Genomic DNA, 27411 nt, shown 5'->3' on the forward strand with positions numbered 1-27411 from the left:
TGAGATATTTCCCTACACACCCTCACAGTGATTACTGTCACTCCTGACAATGTTATCAGAAAATTCTGATTGCAAAAAAAAAAAAGTTCCCATTTCACAATTGTTATGCTTTACAGCAATTTTAAAGTGTTTTTTTCCCTACAGCTTGCTTTTTTTTTTTACTGGAATGTGCTTGTTTACCTTTTCTTTAGAATTGCCTTTCTCTGTGAAATAATTAGTATGTACACTGGATAAGGCACAAAGCTGTCTGTCCAAGTAGAATAGACAATTAGTCTAGCAGCTGTGAGACAGCATAGCAGAGTCAGTTTAGTTTCTATAGCAAAAAAACCCTTTTAACAAAAATATTGTAAGTGGGTCTAAATACCTGTATTTTTCACATAATCTTTATTGCAGTTTTCCACAATTTCCAAGCGCCCCTACTCTGGAGGGAAGTTATACAACTAAATTATTGGCTTTGTCATTCTAGAACTCTGGTTTAAGCATCCTCTGGACTCATGTGGATGAAGTTCATGAGCTTTCAAGATGATATAGGCCCCCTTCACGAGCAAAAATACAATCTTTGCCTAATAAGAAACCATTATGTATTTCTTATGGCTAAGTATACATACTGTCATGCTAAGAATACAATATTTATCATTATTATTATGAATTCACTATTTATTGCTTGCTTTTCTCTGAGAAATGATTTAACAAAAAATATGTTTACCTCCATGGACAGCATTTTGGATTACAGGTAGTACTGTAATGTAGGAGAGTTAGGTTTGTGTGTTCTTTGTTGGTTTAAGAGCTTAGCAAGGGTGCAATATTATGGTTTCTGAGAGAAGATGAATATAAGAAATCTAAGGGCAGGATCTACAGCTCTCATAGGGGAGAAGGGAGCCTCCAAAAATCTAAAGGAGTGGAAGTAAAGGATCCCCCACATAAAATGATGCCTCTCCTGTCTGCTGTGCAAGAAACTTATGTGCTATCACTTCTATTGGCAGGGATAGGTGCCCTCTGTGGAGAAGGTACCCCAAGGTACATGCCTATTGTACCTAATAGGAAATCTGTCCCTGTAAGTGCTCCCATCTGGCTTTGGAATAATATTGAAAGGTTCAGTTGTGGAGGAAAGAACTTTTTCCAGACCGTTGGAGCTCCTGTCCTAGTTATCTCTGTGGGGTAGGCTGGATATAGGCTTGATTGGATTCTTAATTTTAGGAACAGAAAGAACTTAGACTACACCTTTCATCACACATGGCAAAAGTCAGTTCTGATAAAGACCATGCAAAAAATTATAATAAATGTTATAAATGACATATAACATTTACAGGACAAAATATTATTTGGCACACTGTGTGAAAGATGCCCCACTTCAAGGTAGAAAACCAGAAATCCTAAACAGTACATCACACAATTTATACAGGCTTGCTTCTACATAGCATTTGAGTGGTATATAATATTTATTTTAAAAAACAATTGGACAAAACTTACAAGACTGTCAGACATGTACCTCTTAATGGGGTTTTAACACCAAGGGCACAGAAACATATTTATCTTCTTAGGGGCTACTCCAGCTAGCAACTCACTCTCAGGCTCAAAATCTTTATTTCAGGGTGGAGTCTTTTTATGGGGGGAAGCTCTCACTTATGGCCCAGACAGTGGCATATTGTTCCCAGTGCGTTGATTGCTGAAGCATCCCAAGGGGAGAAATGCTGGGACAAACCAGGCAGGACAGGGCACTGGGTGTTAAATTATAATTTACTGATTCGTTAAAAGTCAAATTAAAGTCCACTTATCCATAAATATGAAGTTACAGATGAATTTGTTACAGACATGTGAGTTCCTTCTGGGTAGGTGTCCTTTACTTCAATTGTGCACAAAAGCTCTGCCAGTGGCCTACTAGGATTCCTATAACAGGAGCCCCCTTTTTCCACAGAAAACAGTCCTACCTGAGTCTCCAGCTCAATCCCAAACACCTAGCCCTGTGTATTGGTCCCTTATAGGTGGAGATCCAGATTGAGGTCTCTAGATCTTACTTGTCTCCTTTAGTTGTTTTAAATGGTAATTCCTCGTGTTGAAAAATCTTTTTGATCAGGACCCTGCTATCCCAGTGAGGAGTAGCTAAAAAATCTCCTCACAACAATAGAGAGAGAATAAACTGCTTATTTCAGAATCTACCTTTGCTAGTGTTTTGCTGTCACAGCTGCTTCCCATATACAAGGGTGAATGTGCTCACTGATCTCCAGTCTCTGCCCTCTATATCTAGCCAGTGAGGATGACCTTCCCCAGGGGAGCAAGGTTTAAAAACAGTCCCTTTCTAAAATAGGTTTCTTCTGGCTATCAAATGCCTCATGCTGCTAAGCATTTCACAGATGCTTGCCACATTCAGGGAGTGAATGGGCTCACTGGTCTTTAGTCCTGGAAGGGGAGTCCCAAAACGGTTCTGGCAAAAAGGTTCCTTACTGCAACTAATAACAGACAGACCCTTTGGCAGGGAGTGCACAGAATAGGTCCACTTTAAAAGCAAAAGCCTGATGAGGTTTCACCAGAAGGAAAACCCAGACATCCTTTCTACTCTGTGTCCTAACAAAAAACTAGAACTAGACCCCCCTTTGAATTACAAAATGGCAAGGTTAAATAGTCAAAGGCAATCAATCCAGCTCTCTAGGGAGGAGAAGGCTGAGGGAGATGGAAGGCTCCAAGTGTTGAAATATCTAGACTGGGACCTAGGGAAATCTAGTGATGGACAGGAAGGGCCAACCACAGACAGTCTGCAACATGTGAATTGCTCTGCTGCTTTATTTTAGCCAGCAGTAGATAGTTGTCAGCAGAACAACGTTTCTGCCTAGTCTCTCCAAAATTAAGAGATTACATGCAAGGCTTTCTATTCAGCACAAAAACAGTCAAGGTATTTACTTAGGGCCTAATTCACTAAGGGGCCAATTTTCAAACGGTTTAGCTGCCTAACTTTTGGATTAAGGTAACCTAAATTGGCCCATTTAAAAAAATGACTAGGGCTGAGTGTCTAAATTAAGGCATCTAATTTCAGGATCCTAAAAAATCAGTGGCTATGGGGTGGAGAAAGAAGAGAGCTTATCACTAATCTTCAGCACTAGGTACTTAATTTAGGCTTGTACATTTAGGTAACGAATTGCAGGTCTAAATTTAGGATCCAAAGTTACAGGAACTTACATTTAGGGAAATGTTAAGTCAAAAATGTAGGAACCTATGGTTCAGTCAAAAATCTTAGGAAATACAGGCACCGAGCCTGTTTTGAAAATGGACACCTCTGATTTTTCTCCCATTCTCTGTCTGTGGGAAAGTACCTTCATAAATCAAGCTCTAAAATATTTTCCTCTCTGTCACCGAGAATTAGGAGGGCAATTTTCAGACTGGCTGCCTACCTGCAAAGTATTTGGGTATGTTTCACCTGTAGACTTTGCACTCATTTTCAAAGTAAAACCATATGCATACTTTCACTTTGAAAATTATCTAAGGAAAATTACCGGCACATTTTTACACCTGCTATTTTGTGTGGGTACTCACTTGTGAAATTGTCAGTATGCACATAATTCCAAACCCCACCTCAACTCCATCCCTAAGAATGCCGTCCCCCACTGCAGATACCAGTGAGTGTGTAATGTCACTACGCTTGTACTTTTACCCACATATTGGTTGGACAATCTTCAAAAAACTCATTTCCGCAAGTGAAGCACCGTTTTACCTGCAGATATGGCTTGGAAAATTACCCTCTAAATGTACTGTATTGTTTCAGCAGCTGAGTATAAGGCTTTGACCTGCATCATGATGGCTGTGCAGAAAACTGTAAGTAGGTCGCAGCAATTACACTCAAATCAAAGCTTCAGTTCTGCTGAATGATGTGAAAGAGAACGAAAATGCATCCATCAAGCACTGTAATAAAATATTAACATTTGTTAATGGTGATACAATGTTCCTAGACATGACAAAGAGGAGACAACAATCCCTTGCTTCACAAAACAAATGGCATACTAATGGTAAAAGATGAGATTCTCATCTTTCTAATGATCAAATGCATTTGAGAGGTTTTGGAAGTATAGCAGGGCTTAAGTTGTTTGTAAGAGCATGATTCTATGTGCTTTTACAACCATGCCTATTCTATTGTCCTAGTGTCAATATTGAACAATTCTTCCTACCTTTAAGAGACTAGTGCTACTTAACGATTTTTCATTTTATTTTCGGTCTATTCCTGCATGGGAACCTCATTGAGTTTTCACATCAATACACCAATATATTTTCCTTTTAGATTCCCTGTGATGAGGTGGCAATTTTTTTTTTTTTACTTTTCTTTTGCTTTTATTTGGTCTGAGAATTCTGGACCACTGCTAAAATGTATATCTAGATTTAGACATTTATATGTAAGATATTGGAAGAAAAACAATCAACCTTAACCTCTATTGTTATGAATTTGATGATAAAAGCATACGTATATTTAGATATGTGTCAAAAAAATGATTCAACATAATGAAATATGAAAGCACTGCATTTAAAAGTATTTATTCTTGAAAAAAAGCACTGTAGGTTAAAAACAAACCTGTGGCCATAATAGTCTCATGCTCTCCTTGAGTGAAGACCACAACTCGCTGCCTTTTGGTATTCATCTTTGGAAGGACTTGAGCCTTTTGGGCTATCTCTTTAATATCCTCAGTCTATTGGAAGAAAATGAAAGAAAACACCAGGATGTGAAAACAGTTTAAGATTTGCTAAGAGATCAAATTCTGCTAAGAGATAAAAAAAAATGAGCTGCTCAGAATAGTGCACAGAAATAAAAATGATGATCATCTCTCATAAGGGAGGAGGAATAGTTTAGTAGTTAGAGCAGTGGGCTACGAACCAGGAGACTAGGGTTTGAGTCCTGCTGTCGCTCCTTGTGACCTTGGGCAAGTCACTTTACCCTCCATTGCCTCAGGTACAAACTTAGATTGTAAGCCCTCTGGGGATAGGGAAATACCTACAGTACCTGAATGTAAACCGATGTGATATCTCAGATCAAATGTCGGTATATAAAAAAAATAAATAAAAGTAATAATAAATAAAAGGTTGTAATATTCAATAATATGTTCTTTTCTTAAGGTAGAAAGAGGTAGCAAATATGTCTGGGTACATAGTATATTTAAGTTATTAACAGTGCGTGTGGTAGTAGAACGCATGCAACTTCTGAAAAATGATTCAATTGTGCAGGTGAACAATGTAATTTCAGTTAGTCCAAGTGATATTTTGTATTTTGGGATTATATTTACTTTCTTGGGATAGTGGGGGAAATCCCAAGGCTGTATCGGAGATTAATTTGGTTCATATACTACATTTCAAATAATGTATGCACTTCAAACAATATTGTAGTTCATGATATGCTACACTGCAGCAGTCATCAGTATGACACAGCAAACAAATAAGAGGAAAGGAAAGGGTCATTCAAACAGGATCAAAAATTTCTTTTTGATGGCCTAGCAGTTTCCTCCTGCTACTCAGGGTTTCCATCTCAACTGGAACTGTCATTAGCATATAGTGCCATCAACCTTCATTCACAACTATTTTATATTGCCTCCCAACTTGCTTAGCTAATTGATCACAGGGACTGTCCTTGATCGTAGGCCCTGCAACAAGATTCCTTCTGGAACCCTGCAATCATGGACCCTAGATATGGGCATTAGGTGTTGCCATTGTGCAATGGCTGACAGTATCTCTCTGTATGGATTGTCTCTGCTGCATTCCCAACCCCTGCCACTTCAGGAAGCAGAAGGCCTGAGACAGGAATCCAATCCAGGTCTTTTATATGGCGTTGAGCTACCAGACTGAGCTAGATTACAAATATTTAAATAATGATTTACTATTATTTTTTTGTACCTTGGCAGTTTTATTTACATTTTGTTTGAGGGTTGTTATTGGCTGTAACAAACACTTAATAGAAACATAGAAATGACATAGAAACATAGAAATGACGGCAGAAGAAGGCCAAACGGCCCATCCAGTCTGCCCAGCAAGCTTTCGCACTTTTTTTTTTACTCTCACATACTTATGTTTCTCTTGGCTCTTAGTAACCTTTTTTATTCTATTTCCCTTCCACCCCCGCCATTAATGTAGAGAGCAGTGTTGGAACTGCATCTAAGTGAAATAGCTTAATTAGTTAGGGGTATTAACCACCGCAATAAGCAAGCTACACCCATGCTTATCTGTTTATCCAGACTATGTAATTCAGTCCTTGTTGATTGTTGCCTGAATATAGATCCATCTTTCTTCATCCCCCCCTGCCGTTGAAGCAGAGAGCCATGCTGGCTATGCATTGAAAGTGAAGTATCAGTCTTGCTCCCCTGCCGTTGAAGCAGAGGACTATGCTGGATATGCGTGAAGTATCAAACTTCCTCCCCTGCCCTTGAAGCAGAGAGCTATGCTGGATATGCATTGAAAGTGAAGTATCATGCATTGAAAGTGAAGTATTAGCTTATTTGGTTTGGGGTAGCAACCGCCATAAACAAGCAAGCTACTCCCCGCTTTTTTGTGAATGCAAATCTTTTTCCACATTTCCTCATTGCCGCTGAAGCTTAGAGCAATGTTGGAGTCGCATTAACTGTGTGTATGTTTATTGAATAAGGGTATTATCACCAGGTAGTAGCCATCGTTCCCGTGAGCCACCCAATCTTCATTCACATCCTCTAGACTTTATGGATCCACAGAGTTTATCCCAAGCCCCTTTGAAGTCCTTTACAGTTTTGGCCTTCACCACTTCCTCCGGAAGGTCATTCCAGGCATCTACCACCCTCTCCTTGAAGAAATACTTCCTGACATTGGTTCTGAGTCTTCCTCCCTGGAATTTTAAATCGTGACCCCTGGTTCTGTAGATTTTTTTCCCAACAGAAAAGGTTTGTCATTATCTTTGGATCATTAAAACCTTTCAAGTATCTGAAAGTCTGTATCATATCACCTCAGTTCCTCCTTTCCTCCAGGGTGTACATATCTGGATTCTTCAATCTCTCTTCATAAGTCATTCGATTAAGACCCTCCACCTTTTTGGTCACCCTTCTCTGGACCGCCTCCATCCTGTCTATGTCTCTTCGGAGATATGGTCTCCAGAACTGAGTGCAGTACTCCAGGTGAGGCCTCACCAAGGACCTGTACAAGGGGATCATCACTTCCCTTTTCTTACTCAATATTCCTCTCTCTATGCAGCCCAGCATTCTTCTGGCTTTAGCTATCGCCTTGTCATATTGTTTCGCCGACTTCAGATCGTTAGACACTATCACCCCAAGGTCTCTCTCCTGCTCTGTGCACATCAGCCCTTCAGCCCCCATCAAATACAGTTCTTCCGGATTTCCACACCCAATACTGACAACTTAGAGAAAGTTCTTTACTGGAAATGGGATATCTCAGTAAAGTGTGAGATTACCAGTAAACCAGTTCAAAAGTAACCTCGGAGAACATTGTTGATACAATAGATTAAATAGGTCACCATCTCTAATTTACACGCCAATGACCTAGTTTGTTTCTATAACAGTTTCCTAATTTATTGGTATTATAATATTATTTGATATGTGTTAATAGGATTGAATTCTTTTGTCATGTGATTTTGTGTAACTTGTGCCCAGAAGTCATGAACAAAACCTAAGGCTGACCCTTGACATACGTTTTGACTTTCAACATACAATCTAGCATTTCAACAACCTTGCATAGTTTTTTTTACAAGTCTGATCAGTGCAATTTCACAGTGTAGTAATGATCTTTTATTTAACTAAAAAAAAAAAAAAAAATCAAAGCACTCCTATAATCACCCCTTTGCCTTAATTAGTAAGATTCAAAAACACAATCTCACTTTTATTGATAAATTCAGGAAGAGATCAAAATAACTCACATATTAAGAAATTGTATTGATGACCATCATATAACACAGGTTGACACAATAAATTCATGTTTCAAAGTCCTTTCAATGTGCAGTGAATTATAATCATAGGTCATTCAAAGTTCAGTGAGTGTATATATTTTAAGCATTTTCTTCTGCATATAAAAATCTAAATATTTCTAAAAGCATCAAATCATAGGAGAAAAAGACTACACTTACCTGAGTACTTGTTCTTCCAGGAAAGAGCCACAGCTTTTATGTGCATAAGTGTGTCACTTATCTGGTGGGTTTTTGGTTTTTTTTTTAAATCCTTCTTCCACACGACATTGCAATGTTCCAGAAGAAGAATTCCTTCTTCAGGGGTCAACCAGCTCACACAGTCTTCACACTGCAATGTTGGGTGGAAGAAGAATTTTGCAAAAAAAAAAAACAAACCAAAAAACAAACCCCTCAGATAACTGACATTTATGTGCATAGAAGTGTGGTACTATCCCGCAAGAACAAGCATTCAGATAAGTGCCGTCTATTTTTCATATATATGATATGATGCTTACAGAGATATTTTGATTTTTATATGCAGAAAAAAATGCTTAAAATATATGTACACTCATTGAACTTTGAATGATCAATGATTATAATTCATTGCACATTGAAGGGACTTTGATACATGAATTATTGTGTCGGCTCTGTGCTACATGATGTTCATTAATGCAATTTCTTAATATATGAGTTATTTTGTTCTCTTCCTGAACTTATCATTAAAAGTGAGATTGTGCTGTGGAGCTGATTACCAGATTCTTACACTTTTTGGTTTTTTTTCTTTTTGATATTTAGTATGACAACATAACACTGGCACAGATATTCAGGGAATCTCAGCAATCCTAGTTCTATTATAAGTAAAAAAAAAGCTACAGCTTATTTGGAATAAGAACAGAATGACTAATTTAAATGGTAAATATAAGAAGGTCCATTGGGAATAAGTTTCAAGTCTTAGGTCATTAGGATATAAAGTAATAGTCTTATTGCAGGTGGGTCTAGCCTTTGGCATACATGTCAGCATTTGAAACAGGGAACACTGACATTAAGAGTCATTTGCAGTTTTGAAGTTTGGAATTCAAAGTGGTTCCCCCTAGGGAGGAGGGAACCGGAAATTGCCAATTGTCTTTTGTCCAACAATTAATATTTATTTATTTATTTATTTATAGTTTTTTATATACCGCCGCTCATCAAAGATATCACGTCGGTGTACAATGAACAGGAACTTACGCCGGAGCGTTATACATTTAACAGGATTAAATAAGCATTTAATAAGTTGTGGGAAGTCACTAATGGTTAGAGTAAATGTAAGGCAGTTATATATTATTCTAGCTAATCTTATAAGACCAATACAGAGATAAGTAGACCTAAACAAACTTTCTTACACATACCATGCCACCACACATGCCATCATTACACTCAGACATACCCTTAAACAACTTATTTTATTTATTTATTTAGCATTTTTCTATACCGACTTTCCAATAACAAAATTATTGATCAATTCGGTTTACATTTTAAACAATAACAACAATGACAAGTAAATGTCTTACAATGAACAGGTCGAATTAACTTGGATTAAGATATATGGGGGTAATAACATAATTAACATGAGCGGTGCCTAATATAGGCTAGAGGCTGGGTTTTAATGATAGACTGCCAAAGATAATAGACTGCCAAAGATCATGTGAATGTGAACAATAAGTTCACATTCACCAAACTCTTCCTAAAAGGAAAGCTCCTTTGATTCTTGTCCTGTTATCCATAATCACCCCAGCAACTAAGGAAAATTCATGTTGAGGCTCTACCAGTCCTCTGTTGATTTTTCTGGATATTTACTCTAGTTCGTAGACTCCAAGGTTAGGAATTAATGTATAAATTTGTACAAGTTGAATGGATTTAATGGGTTAGTCATCTTTTCACTTGATGGGGATGGGTATCTGGACGATAAGTGGAAGCAGAAGTAATCATGGAAGCTATGACATAACAATGGGAAGAGGAGATAGGAGTGGTGTACTCAAGATAACATTCTTTTGATAATTCTTTTAAAAGATACCCATAGCTCCTACAGTTATTTGCCCATTAGAATGAATGGGGGGTACTCTTGCCATTTCTCTCCTTAGGAGTATTTCTGTGATTTATGAGTCAAGATGAAGCAAGTTAAAAAAGATCAGAAATCATGGTCAGGTGAAGGAGGATTCAGCAAAGCCAGAAAATTTGGAAATGGACGATTATTCTTGGAACCAAGGAACTGAGGATAGAAGTAGAATTGACCACAGGAATATATGTTGAAAAGTTTGTTTTGTTAAAGTTCCAGTGTTGATACTGATGGAACATTGTGATGATTGTTGTCAGTGAGTTGTCCCAGGAATGAGTGGCCTAGAATCTGGAGAGGCGAATTCAGGCTGATGACAGTGGAAGCAAGAACTCTGGGTGTCTTCAGCCTATGCCAGCCATTTCCCTTTGGGTTGGGCCCTCCAGTTCTGATGGTTGGTAAAGCATGAGAGGCAGGGTTAGCCTCCAATGCAAACAAAATAAAAGAGGCTTGGAATCAAGCAAGAAACTGGAACACACCAGGAAACCAGAAATCGGGGGGAGACTAAGCAGGCGTGCAGACTATGGAGTCAAGAGATGAAGAAGTCTTCCAAATACAGGAGTGGAGCCAAAGTAGGAGGACTGAGGTAGGACCAAGCTCTGGTAACTGACTGCTGAGAATGCCTGAGTATAAATACAAGTTTGTGCACAAAACAAGATGGCCATCAGGGAGAAGGGCAAAGCTTTCATTAGGGTAAGCTTTAACAGTGTAAAGACACGACAAAAATCATCCATCTTGTTATTTGCAAATCCTGCAGGATTAAGTGCACTGGGTTAGCTGCAAATTCGGATGGAGTTTCAGAATCAGCAGAAGTCGAAAAACCTCAGCATGGGAGTCTTTGCCCTGGTAGATTTTGACTCCCAATGCCTTACCCAGCTTGTCCAAGAACATAGAGTACGAGAGGTCTTCTGGTGGGCAAAGAATTCTGGTGGATCAGGTAGGGGGCTGGAGGAATCCCATAGGCCCCTTTTTAGAACAGATAGGTGCAGGGGCACTAACTCATGACCCCAGTAATGATGAAGGCAATCAAGGCAGGGTCCTCAGTCAACTCAGAGGGGAATATACCTGGGGCATTCTCCAGATGGTGGAATTCCATGTTCCCTCCTATACTGGCTAGATTCCTCTGCAGTGAGGCATGATGAGAGGCTAAAACCCACCACTGAGACTTTTGATAGGAGCGTCCAAGATGTGAAGACAAGAGGTATTTCCCCTTCAGGGAACAAATCCAATACTCTGGTTAGGAGAAGTTGAAGGGTGCTCTCCTTAACACTAGCAGCCAGCAATGTAAAAAAAGTCTTCACCAATTCAGCTACCTGGTTTATGTGTTGTGTACCCTCTGACCAGGAGATGGGGAAGAGACATCCTTTCTGTGACCAGCATAGATTAATCCTCTTAAGATGCTCCCAATGGACTGTAGGATGGAGCCCCCTCTTGGGTCTACTGAACTGGTGGGTGCATGGAGACCAGAAGCATCCAGAAGCATATCGGATCTAGGGTCTCCAGGTGAAGTCCTTGCTCAAGAAGACGAGATGGAAATAAGTGTAGTGAATCAGCCTTGGGGCCTCATACTGATTGTTCCTGCCTCGAATGCACCGACAGGGCCAGTGAGTGGTACTCTGATGGATCGGATCCTGAACACATGGACAGAGCAAACAGATGCGTCAGTTGAACTGAGGCCCAATTTGTACAGTGAAATTAGGTCCAAGGCTTGATGCATCGATGGCGCAGAGAGGCCATGCATCAACGCTGAGGATTGATGCTTCAGTGCTGCTGGGACCTGGTGCGTCGGTGGCCAGAAGGCCTGGTACACTGATGTTGTGGCCTGATGCATCAACTAAACTGATCCTAACCTTAGCTTTGGTGGCACCAATTGCGCTGCTGGTTCCAAAGTATGGCACTTGGTTTTTTTTATGCGCTGATGAGCCCCACAGGATCTATAAAAGGCTTTCAGATCCTTGTTTGTGGCGCTTTCACACTTTGCTCAACTCTGGCAGAGTGGTGGATCTTGAAACTGGCACTGCAGAAGGGGGAGCTTTGCTTGAGAAGCTCCTGATCGACCTGGCTCAGAGAAAGCTCAAGGAGGCCCCGGCTCCAAAAGGAGGAACAACACTGGCTTTGTACCAACATGAGAAGTTCCTCCATCTTCTAGGCCCTGGCAAAATGTCATGGCCATCGGTGATAAACATCTTACGGCCACAAACGTAGTCCTTGAAAATGCTGGGTGCAGTTTTCTTGGAGCCAGACAATTTTTCTTCCTTTTGTTGGTAGCATCAAAAAGTGCTGTTGAGGGGTTGCCAACAATGTGACAACTCAAAGCAAGTTGAGATAAAAAAGAAACTAAGTACCAAATAACTAGAGAGAGGGTAAATTGTCCATGCAGGAGCTCTGACAAAGAAAATTAAAAAAAAAAAAGACTTGAGGGGCTCACAAGGTAATTCCTACGCATGCTCAGTAGAGCAAAAGCTCTATAAACTAGGAGAGAAGGATCTACTCGGTGGCATCAGATGACATCACCCATGTCTCATGGCTAGTTGAACCCTGCTTATTGACAGAGAACACAACCATCTTTGCTTCTTGTTATTTAGTATGCTGTCACAGCCTTGAGTGATGTTCTTTCAAAAGGGCAGGTAATATATTGCAATACATAAATAAAATAAGGAAATATTTCAGAAATTCATCAGACTTGCAAGAGAATTAACTCCTCCTTTGTCTATAATCTGCAGAAATCTTGATTAAATTTTTACAGTTGAGCTGGAGGGTCAAAAAATAGATAATGTGACTGCCTTCCCCCACCTTTCTATGCACCCTCTCTCTCTCATTCATGTCCCCCTGATACCATCTCTCTACATCTTTTCTCTCTCCTTTATTGTCACTTAATCTCCCCTACACATGCATGACCTCTACATATGTCCCTTGCTCCCACCTCATCTTTAATAGGTGCAACATTGCCTTGCTTGCCTCAGGTTCTACCTCACAACATCCTGATCAGTCTCAAAGAAACCAATATCAGATCTCTTGTGCTAATCCATTCAGTCTTTTTTCTGCAATCTCCTCTGCTCCTCCTCCACTAGTTGGACCCTAGACCAGAAGCAGCAGATTGGGCTTGGTACCTCTTAGATCTCATCTAGTAATGGCTACTTCAGCAAAATCTCGACACACTGGATGGCAGTAACCCAGAATCTCTCTTCTACTGGATAGCAAGATCTCACTCCTTCCTGTTGCAATCTCTCTTCTACCCCTCTCCCTCACCAGTTCAACTAAAGAACAGCTGAATTAGCACCTCTGAAAATCACACTGGATACACCATAGTAAGAGAGCGAGAGAGAGAGACCTCTTGAGCTGTACCACTGAAAGCACATTACTATTCTCTTTCTATCAGGTTATTTTTGGTAGTGCGATCACACTATTATACTTTAAGACCAGCTGTCACTGCATTTTTGATTTCCTCTTCACTGATCTTACTTATGTTTTTGCTGGGAATACATGCATTTGGATGTTGAACTTCATTGCAGGGATCTTTTCTGATACATTCCCCCCCATCTTTGTTTAATTTCTTTCTCTGCCTATAGTTAATTACTTTCACAATCTTTCATTCCTAATTTTACACTATATTTCTTATATTTCAGGATTTTAAAGTCTTTAAACAGTAAGGTACTATTTTATGTGCTTCTTGAGTTAGTCATATTTTTCTTAATATATATATATCTTTTTCTTTTACCATTCTACGACCATTTTCAGTTTCTCAGGTCTTATATATAAAATTATATTCATCAGTTTAAAATTCTTGCTTGTTGCCATTTAGTAATTCAGTGGTTAACCATACTTAGTTCTTTTCCAGTCTACTTTTTCTCATGTTTAACAAAAAACCTATATAAAAGAAGCAGCATAATTATCTGTAGCCACATTATATTAGGGTTGTCTTTCATCTCAATTAGTGTAAATCTGTTTTAAAATTTATTCTAGAATTCTGTTTTTGTATTTATGTTCTCAAGACATATTGCTCATTTTTTTTTACATCTTTTTTCTTTAACTTGGCATTTGTTTTGAACCAGACTAGGCTATAACCTAACCCACATTTAGCACCTAGTCTGCTTTTTGCATTTACTATACCTTATTTAAATGGGGGTTTTTTTTACAATTATATAATCTATTTGATTTTTAATTATACTATATGGTGATGTCCTTGTATGTCCAGCTGAACTATGCAATCATAAAAAGCTGTCTGTAATAAAATTCTATTAATCTCTATTAATTATTTATTCTCTCAGTGATCCCATGATGTTCTTATACATTTAGCAACCCTCTCTAGTATTAAAATCACCTACAACAGCTTGTACATTTAGGGGTAGATTTTCAAAGGCCGGCGCGTGCACATGGACGCGGCGAGTTTATAACATACGAATGTTGCCGCGCACATGTTATAAAATATGATTTTAATATCGGTACACGCATGTATGGGTGGGTAACGTCTCGCGTGCACAAGGAGGGGATTTTAAAAAATAATGCACAGCAACTCAATCAGGCCTACACCAGTTCCCTCCCAGTCCGCTCCAATTAAGGAGTGGTCTAGGAGGAAACTTTATCCCCCCTACCTAACCTTTCCCCCCTTTTCCCCTCTCCAACCCCTAAACCTACCCTAACTACCGGCGCGCACTTCCCTGAAACAGGGCCTAATGGCTGCTGTCCCAGTCAGCCCCTGTCCTGCCCCCGTCCCAGCCCTTTCAAGGAGCCTGGCACTATGGCGCGTGTCGGGAGATATGCGCGCGCATGGGCCATTTTTAAAATGTGCTTGGCGCAGGCATGGCCCAGCCACGCGCCTAGCCCCCGGTTTTTTGCACCTGCTGGGCTTTGAAAATTTGGGCTATATTTATTGTTCTCTTTTATTACTTTATCCAGTTCGTCATAACATTGTTTGATGTCTCTTTCTGCATCCTCATTTTGAACATGTATTTGTATCATCAAGATGTCATAAAAAAATTATCCTTTCAAATTAAGTATTGTAATACAGTGAAGTGTCTACTGCTATTTAATTTAAAATGAAAGTCACTCTGACACTAAAATTAGCATCTCTTACTAAATGCTATATTATTCATCAGCTCTTGGCATTGTATTGAACTCTTCCACATCCTTTCAGAAAGTTTCAGCAATTCCCCACAATGTTAACTTTCATCTCTCATTTCATGAAACACACTAGTTTCCAAAAGAATTCTAACATTCCCAAGTAGCTACATTGTGGCAGTAACTCGATACATATATGTCTTCTGTCCCACAATCCCACCTACTGAGCTAGACTATTAACACTATCCACCCTTTTTGCCAGAGCTGGATATTTGTTTTGCATATTAACAGTTATATTCAGGGATGCTGATAAATGCAGAATGCCCCTAGAACTACTGCATCCAGAAATGTCCTCTAACTGGATTGTATTACCAACCATTGCTCTTTGTTGGAAGCTTCTGTTTGCCAAACTATTATATTACTGTATTAGCCATCAAAAATAAAATTTGTGTAAGACACAAAGCAGTTGAGAATACGATACCTTTATTTAGTAAACAAATGTTTTAAGGTGATAGCCTTTGGGATTATTAAAGTCCTATTCTCAAGTAATAAGATTAAGATGTTAGCCCTCCACATTAAACAGAAGTAATTTGATGTTGTGTCTGTTTGTTCTAGTTACTGATCATGTTATTAACTGGTAATGTAATGTCATTCCATCTACATAAGGGCTCTAACTGAGCACAGTTCCCCTTATTAACAGAAAAAAAATTGTTTCCTTTGCTAATCTCTTGACTCCCAACACCTGTAATGCCCCCCCCCCCCCATCTCTCTCTATATATACATACATATAGGCTCAAGCTTTTCCCTTCACAGCCCAACCTCATGTATTTATGGGTTCTTACTGTAGTATATAAAAGCAATGGATAAGATTGAAACTGCCTACTTTTCATTAAGAGACTATATTGGGGAATTTATGGAATCCTGTTAGCATAATAAATGTATTAAAAAATGTATATATTGCTTTATGCTTCAAAAAGCAATCAAAACTGTATATATACAATCCTAAAATTCAATAAACTAAAGATAAACAAAATATTAATCATAAAATACAGCAATAAAATATCATAATCAATCATAATACAAAAAAAAAAAAAAATCAAAACCAAGAAACCAGCCACCTTTCATCACACATCCCTCAGCCATCCATCAATATGAAGCCTATCCTACCAGGATACCACTTTTTTATTTTTTACCCCATCACATCACACCAAGTCCACATCTTTTGGAAAAAGCCCTTCTAAAGATTTTAGAAAAGACTATTTATTTAAATTATTTACTGATTATCTTATGTTCTTACTCTCCCACGCTATTTACAACATAAAATATTATTAAAACAATACAGAAATACTAAAACTGCTCAAATATAACCTGCAATCAAATGCCTTCAAATCCCACCACTTAAACATTAAAAGCTGTTGACATAAGTCATGTTTTTAATTTCCTTCGAAACTTTAGTTCATCCTCTTCCTCCTTCAAATCCTGCAGAAGACTATTCTACATTCCTGGTACTATTGCTGAGAAAGACCTGTTTAATAACTGCTTAATAACCGCTGTTGTCGAAAGACCTTTGCCTTGGAGAGCTGTAGAAGATGTTTCTTTACAGACTGTAAATTCCTATCTGTTTCATACTATTTAAATTTCCCTCTCAAAAGAGGGGGATAAAAAGCCACACAGCATCTTAAACGCAATTAATAAAACTTTAAATTTGCAACACGTATTCATAGGCAGCCAATGCAAACTGAATAGCAAGGGGGTAACAGAAGTTCTTTGGAAGCTGCCAATGACACAATATGGGCAGGGATTAGGCCTTCGTTCTGTTCCCCTCCTCCCCCCCCCCCCCAAGCCCCCTTTTATCTTGAATTACCACCATGCAGTCATAAAGAACAAAGTTCTATTATTGGACAGATTTGGCCTCACAGCAAAGCAAAGCAATTTAGCAACAATGAAAAGATATAATTATACACTAAAAACATTAACATTACTATCAAATAATCCCTGGTGACCAACGTCCAAAACCAATAAGCCAACAAGCCGTTCGCAACACAAGATACATCCTGCCGTAGAAGCCAAAGTGTCGCCGGAGTCACTGGCCTACCAAGGTCCTGATCGTAGAAGTCAGTTGGCCTTGGTTGAGTGCTGATCCTGCATTGCCCCTTTTCCTCTCCCCTGGCCACTGTCGAAGCACCAGGGGTCTGGATCTTGATCTATCGGGCCAATATATGCAAGTCTTGCCTGATCGGTCTAGTAACCCTAATGCGATGATGTTTTTTGACAACTCCTGCTGTGGCCAGGGATAACCTATGCAAGAAAGTCCTTCCCATTGGGATAACCCTGAATGCAAAGCTGAGAAGCCCTATAAGGGACTGAAACTGACATAAGGTCACTTTCCTAGTGCTACATAAGTCCTGGATTGCCTCACATAGTTTTAAAATTGTCACTAGGTAGTTTCAAGATCTGCACTTCCACATCTAGCTCTATTCCTAAGAAGGTTATCAATCTGGAAGGCTCTTCAGTCTTCTCCTCCGTGACAGCCTGGAATGCAGCCAATAGGTGTTCGCAGTCTAGCACATGCCTATGAATAGGATATTGTCAAGATAGTGCACTATCTGTGTGGATCCCAAACGTTGCTCGACCACCCACTGTAGGAAGGAGCTAAACAGCTCAAAGTAGGCACATGATATCGAGCAGCCCTCAATGCATCTACCAAAATAGAAATGGCCTCCAAATTGAAAACCCAAGAGTTAAAAGGATTTAGGGTGAACCGGCAACAGGCAAAACGCAGACTATGTTCGCCTTTGCCAGCTCAACCTGGTCACCTGTTTCGCTGAATCGAAAGATACATAAGATACTGAACACAAAAAAGGGTCCTTCAGATCATTCACAGAATTTCCTGGTGGATAGGATAAATTGTGAATGAGTCTGAACTTCCCAGACTCCTTCTTCGGGACCATTTCTAACAGCAATATCACCATGTTGTTGAAAAGAGGGGATGCGAAGGGACCCACGAAACTACCCATCGCAACTTTGGAAGAGATTTTTTTCTCTGCCTCAGCCTTATGCACAGATAGTGATTGTGAATTGCGAATGGGAAGAATCTGGGCTGGGGAGTCAGAATGGAATAGAATAGGAAAACTACTCCGTAGAGGGTAGAGCTTCAGCCAGGGCTTCATGGCATTCATGTTGACCGGTGTTGGCGCTAAGGCCTTCAGCACTGCAAACAGCAGTAAGAAGTTGTGGTCTATGATCTCTCATACCTCGGCATTTATTGGCCAGGTGAAGACCAAGGCTTCAGAAGGAGGAGGAGGAAATTTGATTGAATTTGCAGTTGGTCCATGTGCAATGACCGGCACTGAATTGCCTATATACATCCTGCCTCCCCCCAGAGGGCTGTGACGTTCTATCCTGAGAGGCATCTATATTGAACATTGGCCTCTCAGACAAGGATGCCTTGTGTGTCATCATTTTGTCTAGCCAAAGGTCCAAAATCCTGAGCCTCCAGGAAATAGAGCAGTTTTGGGCCATGCTTCTCTGGAACTTAATGTTGTAATTCAACCAAGCCCAACCATAATAATATAATAAAAGAAAATCTCTGTGTGTGCGTGTCTCGAGTCTAGCCTAGTACTGTGGTTCCTCACGGGGCTCCACCCCGTGGGCATGGTCATCTCCACAGTACCCAAGAATCCACTCAAACACCTCAAAACCATAACAGAATCACCCTGTTATGGAAGAATTCAATGTACAGAGGATAATGAATAAGAGCTTGGAGTTTGCTGACACTTCTAGCTGAAGTCACTGCGATGAGGAACACCACCTTCCAAGTCAAGTACTTTAGAAAAGCTGACTCCAGTGGCTGAAAGGAAGGCTTCATTAGTTGGGAAAGGAGCACATTCAGATCCCATGGAACAGGTGATTTTTGTACCAGTGGCTCGGCATGCCATAGATCTTTCATGAAACAAGACATCAGCGGATGAGCAGAGATTGATTTGCCATCTAGCTGCGTATTAAGTAAGTTGCTATAGCATTTAGTTGCACGCACACCAAAGAGGTGGTGACACCTGAGTGAGAAAGGTGGAGGAAGAAGTTCAGCAGATGCTCAGGTTCACAAGAAAATGGGTTCAAAGCATTTTATTGCCACTATTTGGAGTACCTGTTCCAACTGAAGGCATAATTTCTTCTAATGGAAGGTTTTCTGGATGAGACCAATATGTTGACCATTTCAGAAGTAAGTGGAGATCCATGATCAATCAGCACTCAACATCCAAGCTGTGAGGTCGAGGGCTGAAAGGATGGGATGGTACAATGTCCCTGTCTTCTTGAGCTAACACTGCAGGATCTGCTCTCAGATTTATGGGAGGACTACAAGAATGTTGTACAAGTCATGCATACCAGATCTGTCTGGGCCAAGTAGGAGCTATGAGCATCAGACAAACACGGTCCTGTAGAGTCTACTGCAATGATTTGGCAATAAGCAGTAACAGTGGAAAGTGTACATGAGGCTCTGTCCTCATTTAAGGAGGAAAGCATTTTGAGCTCATCTTGGGACTGATCACTTGGCAGAACTGAGTTAAACTACAACAGTTAAGTATTTCTGGTTGACTTCAACTGCGGAGATCTTATTTTGAAGGGGGCATAATTGTTATTAATAACTTTTTCTTTTAATTTTTGAAAAAGGGATTTTTTGCATTGCTTTATTTTTGTTTCTTAGGCATTTTTTCTACTTAGTTTTAGAAAGGAAGAGTAGAGGGGAAGGGGTTGCCTAGTGTCTTTTTGTTTCTGCCTTTGGATTTATAAGTTCAAAGGAACAGTATTTTCTTTGAAGCTTGGAAGTTGAAAGGAGTTCATTGCCTTTGTTAATTGGATCAGGATCTGAGCTCTGCATATAGATCACCAGGCTAAGAACTAATCTGCTTTTATTGGAGGAGGTAAACTACAACAGGTAAGTTTTTCTGGCTGAATTTAACTGCAGAGACCTTACTTTGAAAGGGGATAATTGTTATTAATAAATTTTTGGTTTTTTTTTAATTTTTGAAAAAGGGATTTTTTTGCATCGCTTTTTTTTGTTTCTTAGGCATTTTTTTCTACTTAGTTTTAGAAAGGAAGAGTAGAAGGAAGGAGCACCCTTCCCCTCCACCCCAACTCCCACCCAGCCCTTACTTCACTTCTAACTTTATAAACTAACCCACTAGTTAAGGGGGGTGGACATTGGTTGGCAGAGTATCACAAAGAAGTAATTTATATAAATGTAATTACTGTGGAATCAAGTAAAGTTTCAGGAGGAGATTAATTAGTAATACCGTAGTAGATTTTTCAGGTAATTAATTTTCAGGATAAGAGAGAAAAATACTGGTTGGTACCAGAGAAACAGAAGTGCAAGCAAGTGAATCAGCTCATTTTATATTTTCTTCAATAGAAAAAATAAAGTACATTTCTTGTGAGCTGGTAGCATATATTAGATCTTTATGAGAGTACAGAGTGGAGAAGATCATCTTGCTGGTAGCTGAAGAAAAACAGTAAGTACTGATTTGGGAAATTTTAGAACTTAAAAGGTTTTGGGGAGAAATAACCATTGGGGCATATAATTTAGTGTGTTTGTGTATCTATAGTAATAATTAGTCAGAAGGCAGGCAGAAGCCAGGAATATGGGTGTTTTGATTTCCCACCCACCCACTCACCCCAGCTCATTCTTTGATTTATAGGTAGAAGATACTTTTACATAAAAAAAATCAGCCTTTTAACTTAAATAGGATTGACCCAGGTCTCATCAAGAGTTTAATCACCCCCTTGTAGGTCACTACCAGATAAATAGTGAATACACTAATAGTATGCATCCCTACTCCTATAGCAACCTAAACTTAACTAGGAACTGAACAAAATTAAGATGAAGGCAGCAGCATGGGGGGGGGGGGGGGGGGAGGCTTTCAGTCTTTTGTATCCAGTGTCACATGTATGATTTTTTACCTGGCAGTGAGAGGTTGTATGTGTGCACTCGGTGCAAAGAAAATGAGTCCAATCTCTGGAGGCTAGAGTGTCAGACCTGGAAGAGCTGATGAAGACAGAGACATAGTGGCAGAGTGGATCAGAGTGACAGAGTGGAGACATAGCTGGCAGAGTGGAGTTGGGACATAGTAGCCAAGTCCCAACTCCACTCTGCCAGCCCTGGTGCTGCCTTGGAGGAGTAAGCTTTCCTAGTTGGAGCACATCAACCTGGTGCGGCAGGAAATGTTTCTCCCAGGGCTACTGCCAGGACGCAAGGCTTAGATCATCCATCATAGTTGGTGATTTGATTATTAGGAATATACATAAGTTGGGTGGGTGGTGGGCGAGAGGATCGACTGGTGCAAAGGAGGGAGACCTCACATGTCACCTAGATAGGATTTTAGACAGTGCTGGGGAGGAGCCGGCTGTCACGGTACAGGTGGGCACCAACAACAGAGAAAAATGTGGGAAGGAAGTTCTGGAAGCCAAATTTAAGCTCTTAGGTAGAAAGCTGAAAACCAGAACCTTCAGGATAGCATTCTCTGAAATGCTCCCTGTTCCATACACAGGTCCCCGGAGTCTCAATGCGTGGATAAGACGATGGTGCAAGGAAGAGGGATTCAGTTTTGTAAGGAATTAGGGAACCTTTTGGGGAAGGAGGAATCTTTTCCAAAGGGATGGGCTCCACCTTAACCAGGGTAGAACCAGACTGCTGTGCTAACCTTTAAAAAGGAGATAGAGCAGCTTTTAAACTGGAACAAAGGGGAAAGCAGACAGTCACTCAGCTGTGCATGGTTCAGAGGGAGGTATCTTTGAAAGATACTAATGAAGCATTAGAGTTAGGGCATCTCAACAGAGAGGTTCCAAAAATAAAAAAAATAGTCTATGTGCCTATAAGTAAAGAATTGTCTGAGCTAAAAGATTCCAAATTATCTCTGACAACTGAAAAGCTGCATGTCAATACAAACAAAAAACAAACTTTGAAATATTTGTATGCAAATGCCAGAAGTCTAAGAAATAAAATGAGAGTGTTAGAGTGTATAGCACTGAATGATGACATAGACTTAACTGGCATCTCAGAGACATGGTAGAAGGAGGATAACTAATGGGATAATGCTATACCAGGGTACAAATTATATTGCAATAATAGAGAGGAGCAACTTGGTGTCAGAGTGACGCTTTTTATCCAGGATGGCATAGAGTCTATCAGGATAAAGATCCTGCAAGAGACTAAATGCGCATTCAAATCTTTATGGGTAGAAATCTCGTGTGTGTTGGGTAAACTTTTAGTGCTAGGAGTATACTACCATCCACCTGGCCAAAATGATGAGACAGATAGTGAAATGCTAAGAGAAATTAGGAAAGCTAACCAATTTGGTAGTGCAGTAATAATGGGAAATTTCAATTACCCCAATATTGACTGGGTAAATGTAACATCAGGACATGCTAGAGAAATACATTTCCTAGATGGAATAAATGACAGTTTTATGGAGCAATTGGTTCAGAAACAGACGAGAGAGGGAGCAATATTAGATCTAATTCTCAGTGGAAACCAGTATCTGGTGAGAGTGGTAACAGTGGTAGGGCTGCTTGGCAATAGTGATCATAACATGATTACATTTGAATTAATGACAGGAAGGAGGACAGTAAATACATTTATGGCTCTAGCACTAAACTTTAAAAAGGAAAACTTTGATAAAATGAGGAAAATAGTTAAAAAGAAAAACTGAAAGCTGCAGCTACAAAGGTAAAGAGTATGCAACATGCATGAACAATGTTTAAAAATACTATCTTAAATACCCCAATATTTAAAAAGGGCTCCAGGGGCGATCCGGGAAACTACAGACCGGTTAGCCTGACTTCAGTGCCAGGAAAAATAGTGGAAAGTGTTCTAAACATCAAAATCACAGAACATATAGAAAGACATGGTTTAATGGAACAAAGTCAGCATGGCTTTACCCAGGGCAAGTCTTGCCTCACAAATCTGCTTCACTTTTTTGAAGGAGTTAATAAACATGTGGATAAAGGTGAACCGGTAGATATAGTATACTTGGATTTTCAGAAGGCGTTTGACAAAGTTCCTCATGAGAGGCTTCTAGGAAAAGTAAAAAGTCATGGGATAGGTGGCGATGTCCTTTCGTGGATTGCAAACTGGCTAAAAGACAGGAAACAGAGAGTAGGATTGAATGGGACATTTTCTCAGTGGAAGGGAGTGGACAGTGGAGTGCCTCAGGGATCTGTATTGGGACCCTTACTGTTCAATATATTTATAAATGATCTGGAAAGAAATACGACGAGTGAGATAATCAAATTTGCAGATGACACAAAATTGTTCAGAGTAGTTAAATCACAAGCAGATTGTGATAAATTGCAGGAAGACCTTGTGAGACTGGAAAATTGGGCATCCAAATGGCAGATGAAATTTAATGTGGATAAGTGCAAGGTGATGCATATAGGGAAAAATAACCCATGCTATAATTACACAATGTTGGGTTCCATATTAGGTGCTACAACCCAAGAAAGAGATCTAGGTGTCATAGTGGATAACACATTGAAATCGACGGTGCAGTGTGTTGCGGCAGACAAAAAAGCAAACAGAATGTTGGGAATTATTAGAAAAGGAATGATGAATAAAACAGAAAATGTCATAATGCCTCTGTATCGCTCCATGGTGAGACCGCACCTTGAATACTGTGTACAATTTTGGTCACCGCATCTCAAAAAAGATATAATTGCGATGGAGAAGGTACAGAGAAGGGCTACCAAAATGATAAGGGGAATGGAACAACTCCCCTATGAGGAAAGACTAAAGAGGTTAGGACTTTTCAGCTTGGAGAAGAGACGACTGAGGGGGGATATGATAGAGGTGTTTAAAATCATGAGAGGTCTAGAACGGGTAGATGTGAATCGGTTATTTACTCTTTCGGATAGTAGAAAGACTAGGGGGCACTCCATGAAGTTAGCATGGGGCACATTTAAAACTAATCGGAGAAAGTTCTTTTTTACTCAACGCACAATTAAACTCTGGAATTTGTTGCCAGAGAATGTGGTTCGTGCAGTTAGTATAGCTGTGTTTAAAAAAGGATTGGATAAGTTCTTGGAGAAGTCCATTACCTGCTATTAAGTTCACGTAGAGAATAGCCACTGCCATTAGCAATGGTTACATGGAATAGACTTAGTTTTTGGGTACTTGCCAGGTTCTTATGGCCTGGATTGGCCACTGTTGGAAACAGGATGCTGGGCTTGATGGACCCTTGGTCTGACCCAGTATGGCATTTTCTTATGTTCTTATGTTCTTAAGAGAGTTGTTTATTGGATGCACTAATTACCTGATAAGCAGTGGATCCCTTTGGAAAGATAATTAGCTTATGACAAAAGTTTTTCCATATATATTTATGGGAATCACAAACTGAGGAAACTGATTTTTGTTTAATATATCATCATTACAAACTGGTTGTCTGACAGTAGACAGTGTATAATGGTAAATGGAACTTACTCTGAAGCAAGAACGGTGTTAACTGGAGGGCCACAAGGATAGTTTTTTGGACCAGTCTGTTCAATATTTTCTTGAGCGATACAGTGGAAGGGACAGAAGGATGATACTAAGATCTGCAACAGAGTTGACATGCCTGAAGGAGTATAGAGAATGAAAAATGATTTATGAAAGCTTGAAGAGTGGTCGAAGATTTAGCAGCTGGAATTCAATGCCAAGAAGTGCAGAGCCATGCCTCTGGGGTGTAGAAATCCAAAAGAGCTATATACTTGGAGGCAAAAGACTATTGTGCATGGTTCAGGAGAGGGACCTTGGGGTAATAGTGTCCGGTGATCTGAAGGCAGCGAAGCAATGTGACCAGACAATGGCTAAGGTCAGAAGGATACTTGGCTGCACATAGAGAGGAATAACCAGTAAGAAAAAAGAAGTGATAATGCCCTTTATACAGGTCCTTGGTAAGGCCTTACCTGGAGTATTTAGTTCTGGATCCTTATCGCAAAAAGAACAGAGACAGGATGGAGGCAGTCCAGAAAAGGGTGCCCAAAATGATGTGGGGGGTCTGTAACAGAAGACATGAGGAGAGGCTGAAGGAGCAAAATGTATATACTGTATATCTTGGAAGAGAGGAGGTGCAGGGTAGACCTTCAGATTCCTGAAAAGTTTTAATGATGCACAAACTTAGAGCCTTTTCTGATGGAAAGGAAGCTGTAGAGCTAAGGGGCATGACATGAAATTTCAGGAAGGACAATTCAGACCCAACATCAGAAAATATGTCTTCATGCAGAGTATGGTAGATGCCTGGAATGCCCTCTCGGAAGAAGTGGTCAGAATAAAATCAGTAAATAAACTCAAAAGAGCATGGTAAAAGCACTGCGGATCCCTAGAGGCTGGAAATGAAGAGAGGGGTGCATGGGGGTAACCATCATGGAGTGCTGGTTACTACCATGACGGTAACTCAACTGGAGCAGCAATTACAATCATAAGCAGCTTGCTGGCCAGACTGGATAGACCATTGGTCTTTATCTGTAGTCATTACTATGTTGCTATATTTATTTCCTTAATATTGGATGTTTGGTACAAGGTCTTAGCTAGTAAATGGTTAATGCCTTTTCCCTCTCCTCTCTCATCCCTTTGGAATAATACTGATTTTTCTGACCATTTTATTGAAGCCAGCTTCTCAATGTAGACTCTTAATGATCTTCAAAGAGTGGGTCAGCTCTTTAATGATGATTTAATTGTTTCTATTGAAAATATTCAAGAGAGGTTTCAATTCATTAATATTCCTGTCTTTCTATATTTATAGCTCAAAGGTTGGGCTCTTACAAAAATGGTCAAAATGCTCCTGGTAATAAAAGTTTAAATTATATCATCTATAAGATGTGCATAGAGGTAGGGGTTTCTGTACCAGATATCTTGGTTGTATGATCAATAAAGAAAACTGGTTGGACATATTTCTTAGGATGAACAACAGGAACTTGATCAGCATTTCTTTTCAGGAAAATACAGATATTTAAAATGGGATGTACGAGGACCCTCTGTTGGAAGGTTTGTGGGAAAAGGGCACTTTTTGCACATCTGGTAGGTGTGTCCCTTTATTGTAATTTTTTGGTCATGGATTCACTGCATGACTAAAGAGATGCTTCCATTGGATCTAGCATTGATATTAATGGGTCATAACTAAAATACTTACACTATGCATTCTATTATTCACCCTTCATTGGTGGTCTATATGTTAAGTGCAGGGTGATACCTTATCCTTTTTTTTGGAATTCCCTTTCTAAACCATCTCTATCAATAAGGTTCCAAAACTTATGGCATATTTACTCTATGGAATATTTGGTACAGTAAGTTAGAGATTTTTACCCTGATGTTTCAGAGATTTGAAAACTTTTTTTGGACTTGGTGGATCAGAAGGGGACAGGGGTCCCCTTCTGATCCACCAAGACCCTGGAAATAAGACCCTGGAAATAAGTTTTGGATTTGTAACATTTAAACTCTGAATAATGTCATTTTATTATCTGGATTTACTCTTGATTATGAGGACCTGAAATATTTATTTTGCCTTTTTCTTCTTTTTTTTTTTTTTTTTTTAGATCTGCACAGCTGACCAGTTTTTTCTTTTTCTTTTCTTGTAGGGTGTTTTATCTTTTGGTCAGATTCCCTTTATTTTAGCATTTTGTTAATGTGTTATTGTGTTCTTTGCTGTATTTATTGTTTGTTTAGTTTCAATAAACTAGTTTAAAATTTAAAAATAAGACATGAGGTAAGAAATGATGTTCTACTGTGACTTAGTAATCTGATTTAAAGACACAGTAGGATGAAATGATCAGTTTTCCCAATAGCAAAAGGTAAAAATAGTGAACTAACCAGGGATCTGTACTTGTGCTGCTGAATATATTCCTAAATGATCTGGAAAAAGGAGCAATCAGTGAGATCAATTTGCAAGCGGTAGTGGTAGACCCAATGCCTGCTGCTGTCACCCTCATAGCTGTCTCAAACACGTCATACAACGAGCGGACCTTGTGTTTATCACAGTCCAGAACTATCCTCTGAAACTTACCCTGAAATTTTTGCGGAAGGCATTCCCCCAATTCTTGGACTTTTTCCAGAGGCTCCTGGCCCATATAAAGTTGATAGCAGGCAATCTTGTCTGCTAGCATTGAGCCCTGGAATACCTGCCATCCAAGAGCATCCTCAGCTCTATGCTCACAGCACGGTCAATAAACGGAGGATACTGGGAGATGACACAGTCGGTAACCAACCGCAAAATACCAAAATATTTACCGATACCAAGAGAAAAGCCTCAGAAAAATGCGCAGAGGGACCAGACAGGGCTTGGGAAGGAAGAAAAAGAGAATTTATCACAGAAAAAGCTCGGGCTTCACAGCCGCAAGGCTTTAGTTT

At 39.6% G+C, this 27411-nt stretch overlaps 1 protein-coding gene across 6 annotated transcripts in view; it reads right to left on the bottom strand.

The window, feature by feature from the left end:
* ADK (adenosine kinase) overlaps window positions 1-27411 on the bottom strand; it is a 1085903-nt gene that overhangs the window by 247311 nt on the left and 811181 nt on the right. For all 6 annotated transcript variants that reach the window (XM_029609562.1, XM_029609558.1, XM_029609563.1 and 3 more), the window contains one exon: window positions 4553-4667. In XM_029609562.1, coding sequence (XP_029465422.1) covers window positions 4553-4667 — 115 coding nt within the window. The remainder of the gene's footprint in view (window positions 1-4552; window positions 4668-27411) is intronic.

This window comes from Rhinatrema bivittatum, chromosome 7, assembly GCF_901001135.1.
Source record: "Rhinatrema bivittatum chromosome 7, aRhiBiv1.1, whole genome shotgun sequence".
Taxonomy (NCBI): Eukaryota; Metazoa; Chordata; class Amphibia; order Gymnophiona; family Rhinatrematidae; genus Rhinatrema; species Rhinatrema bivittatum.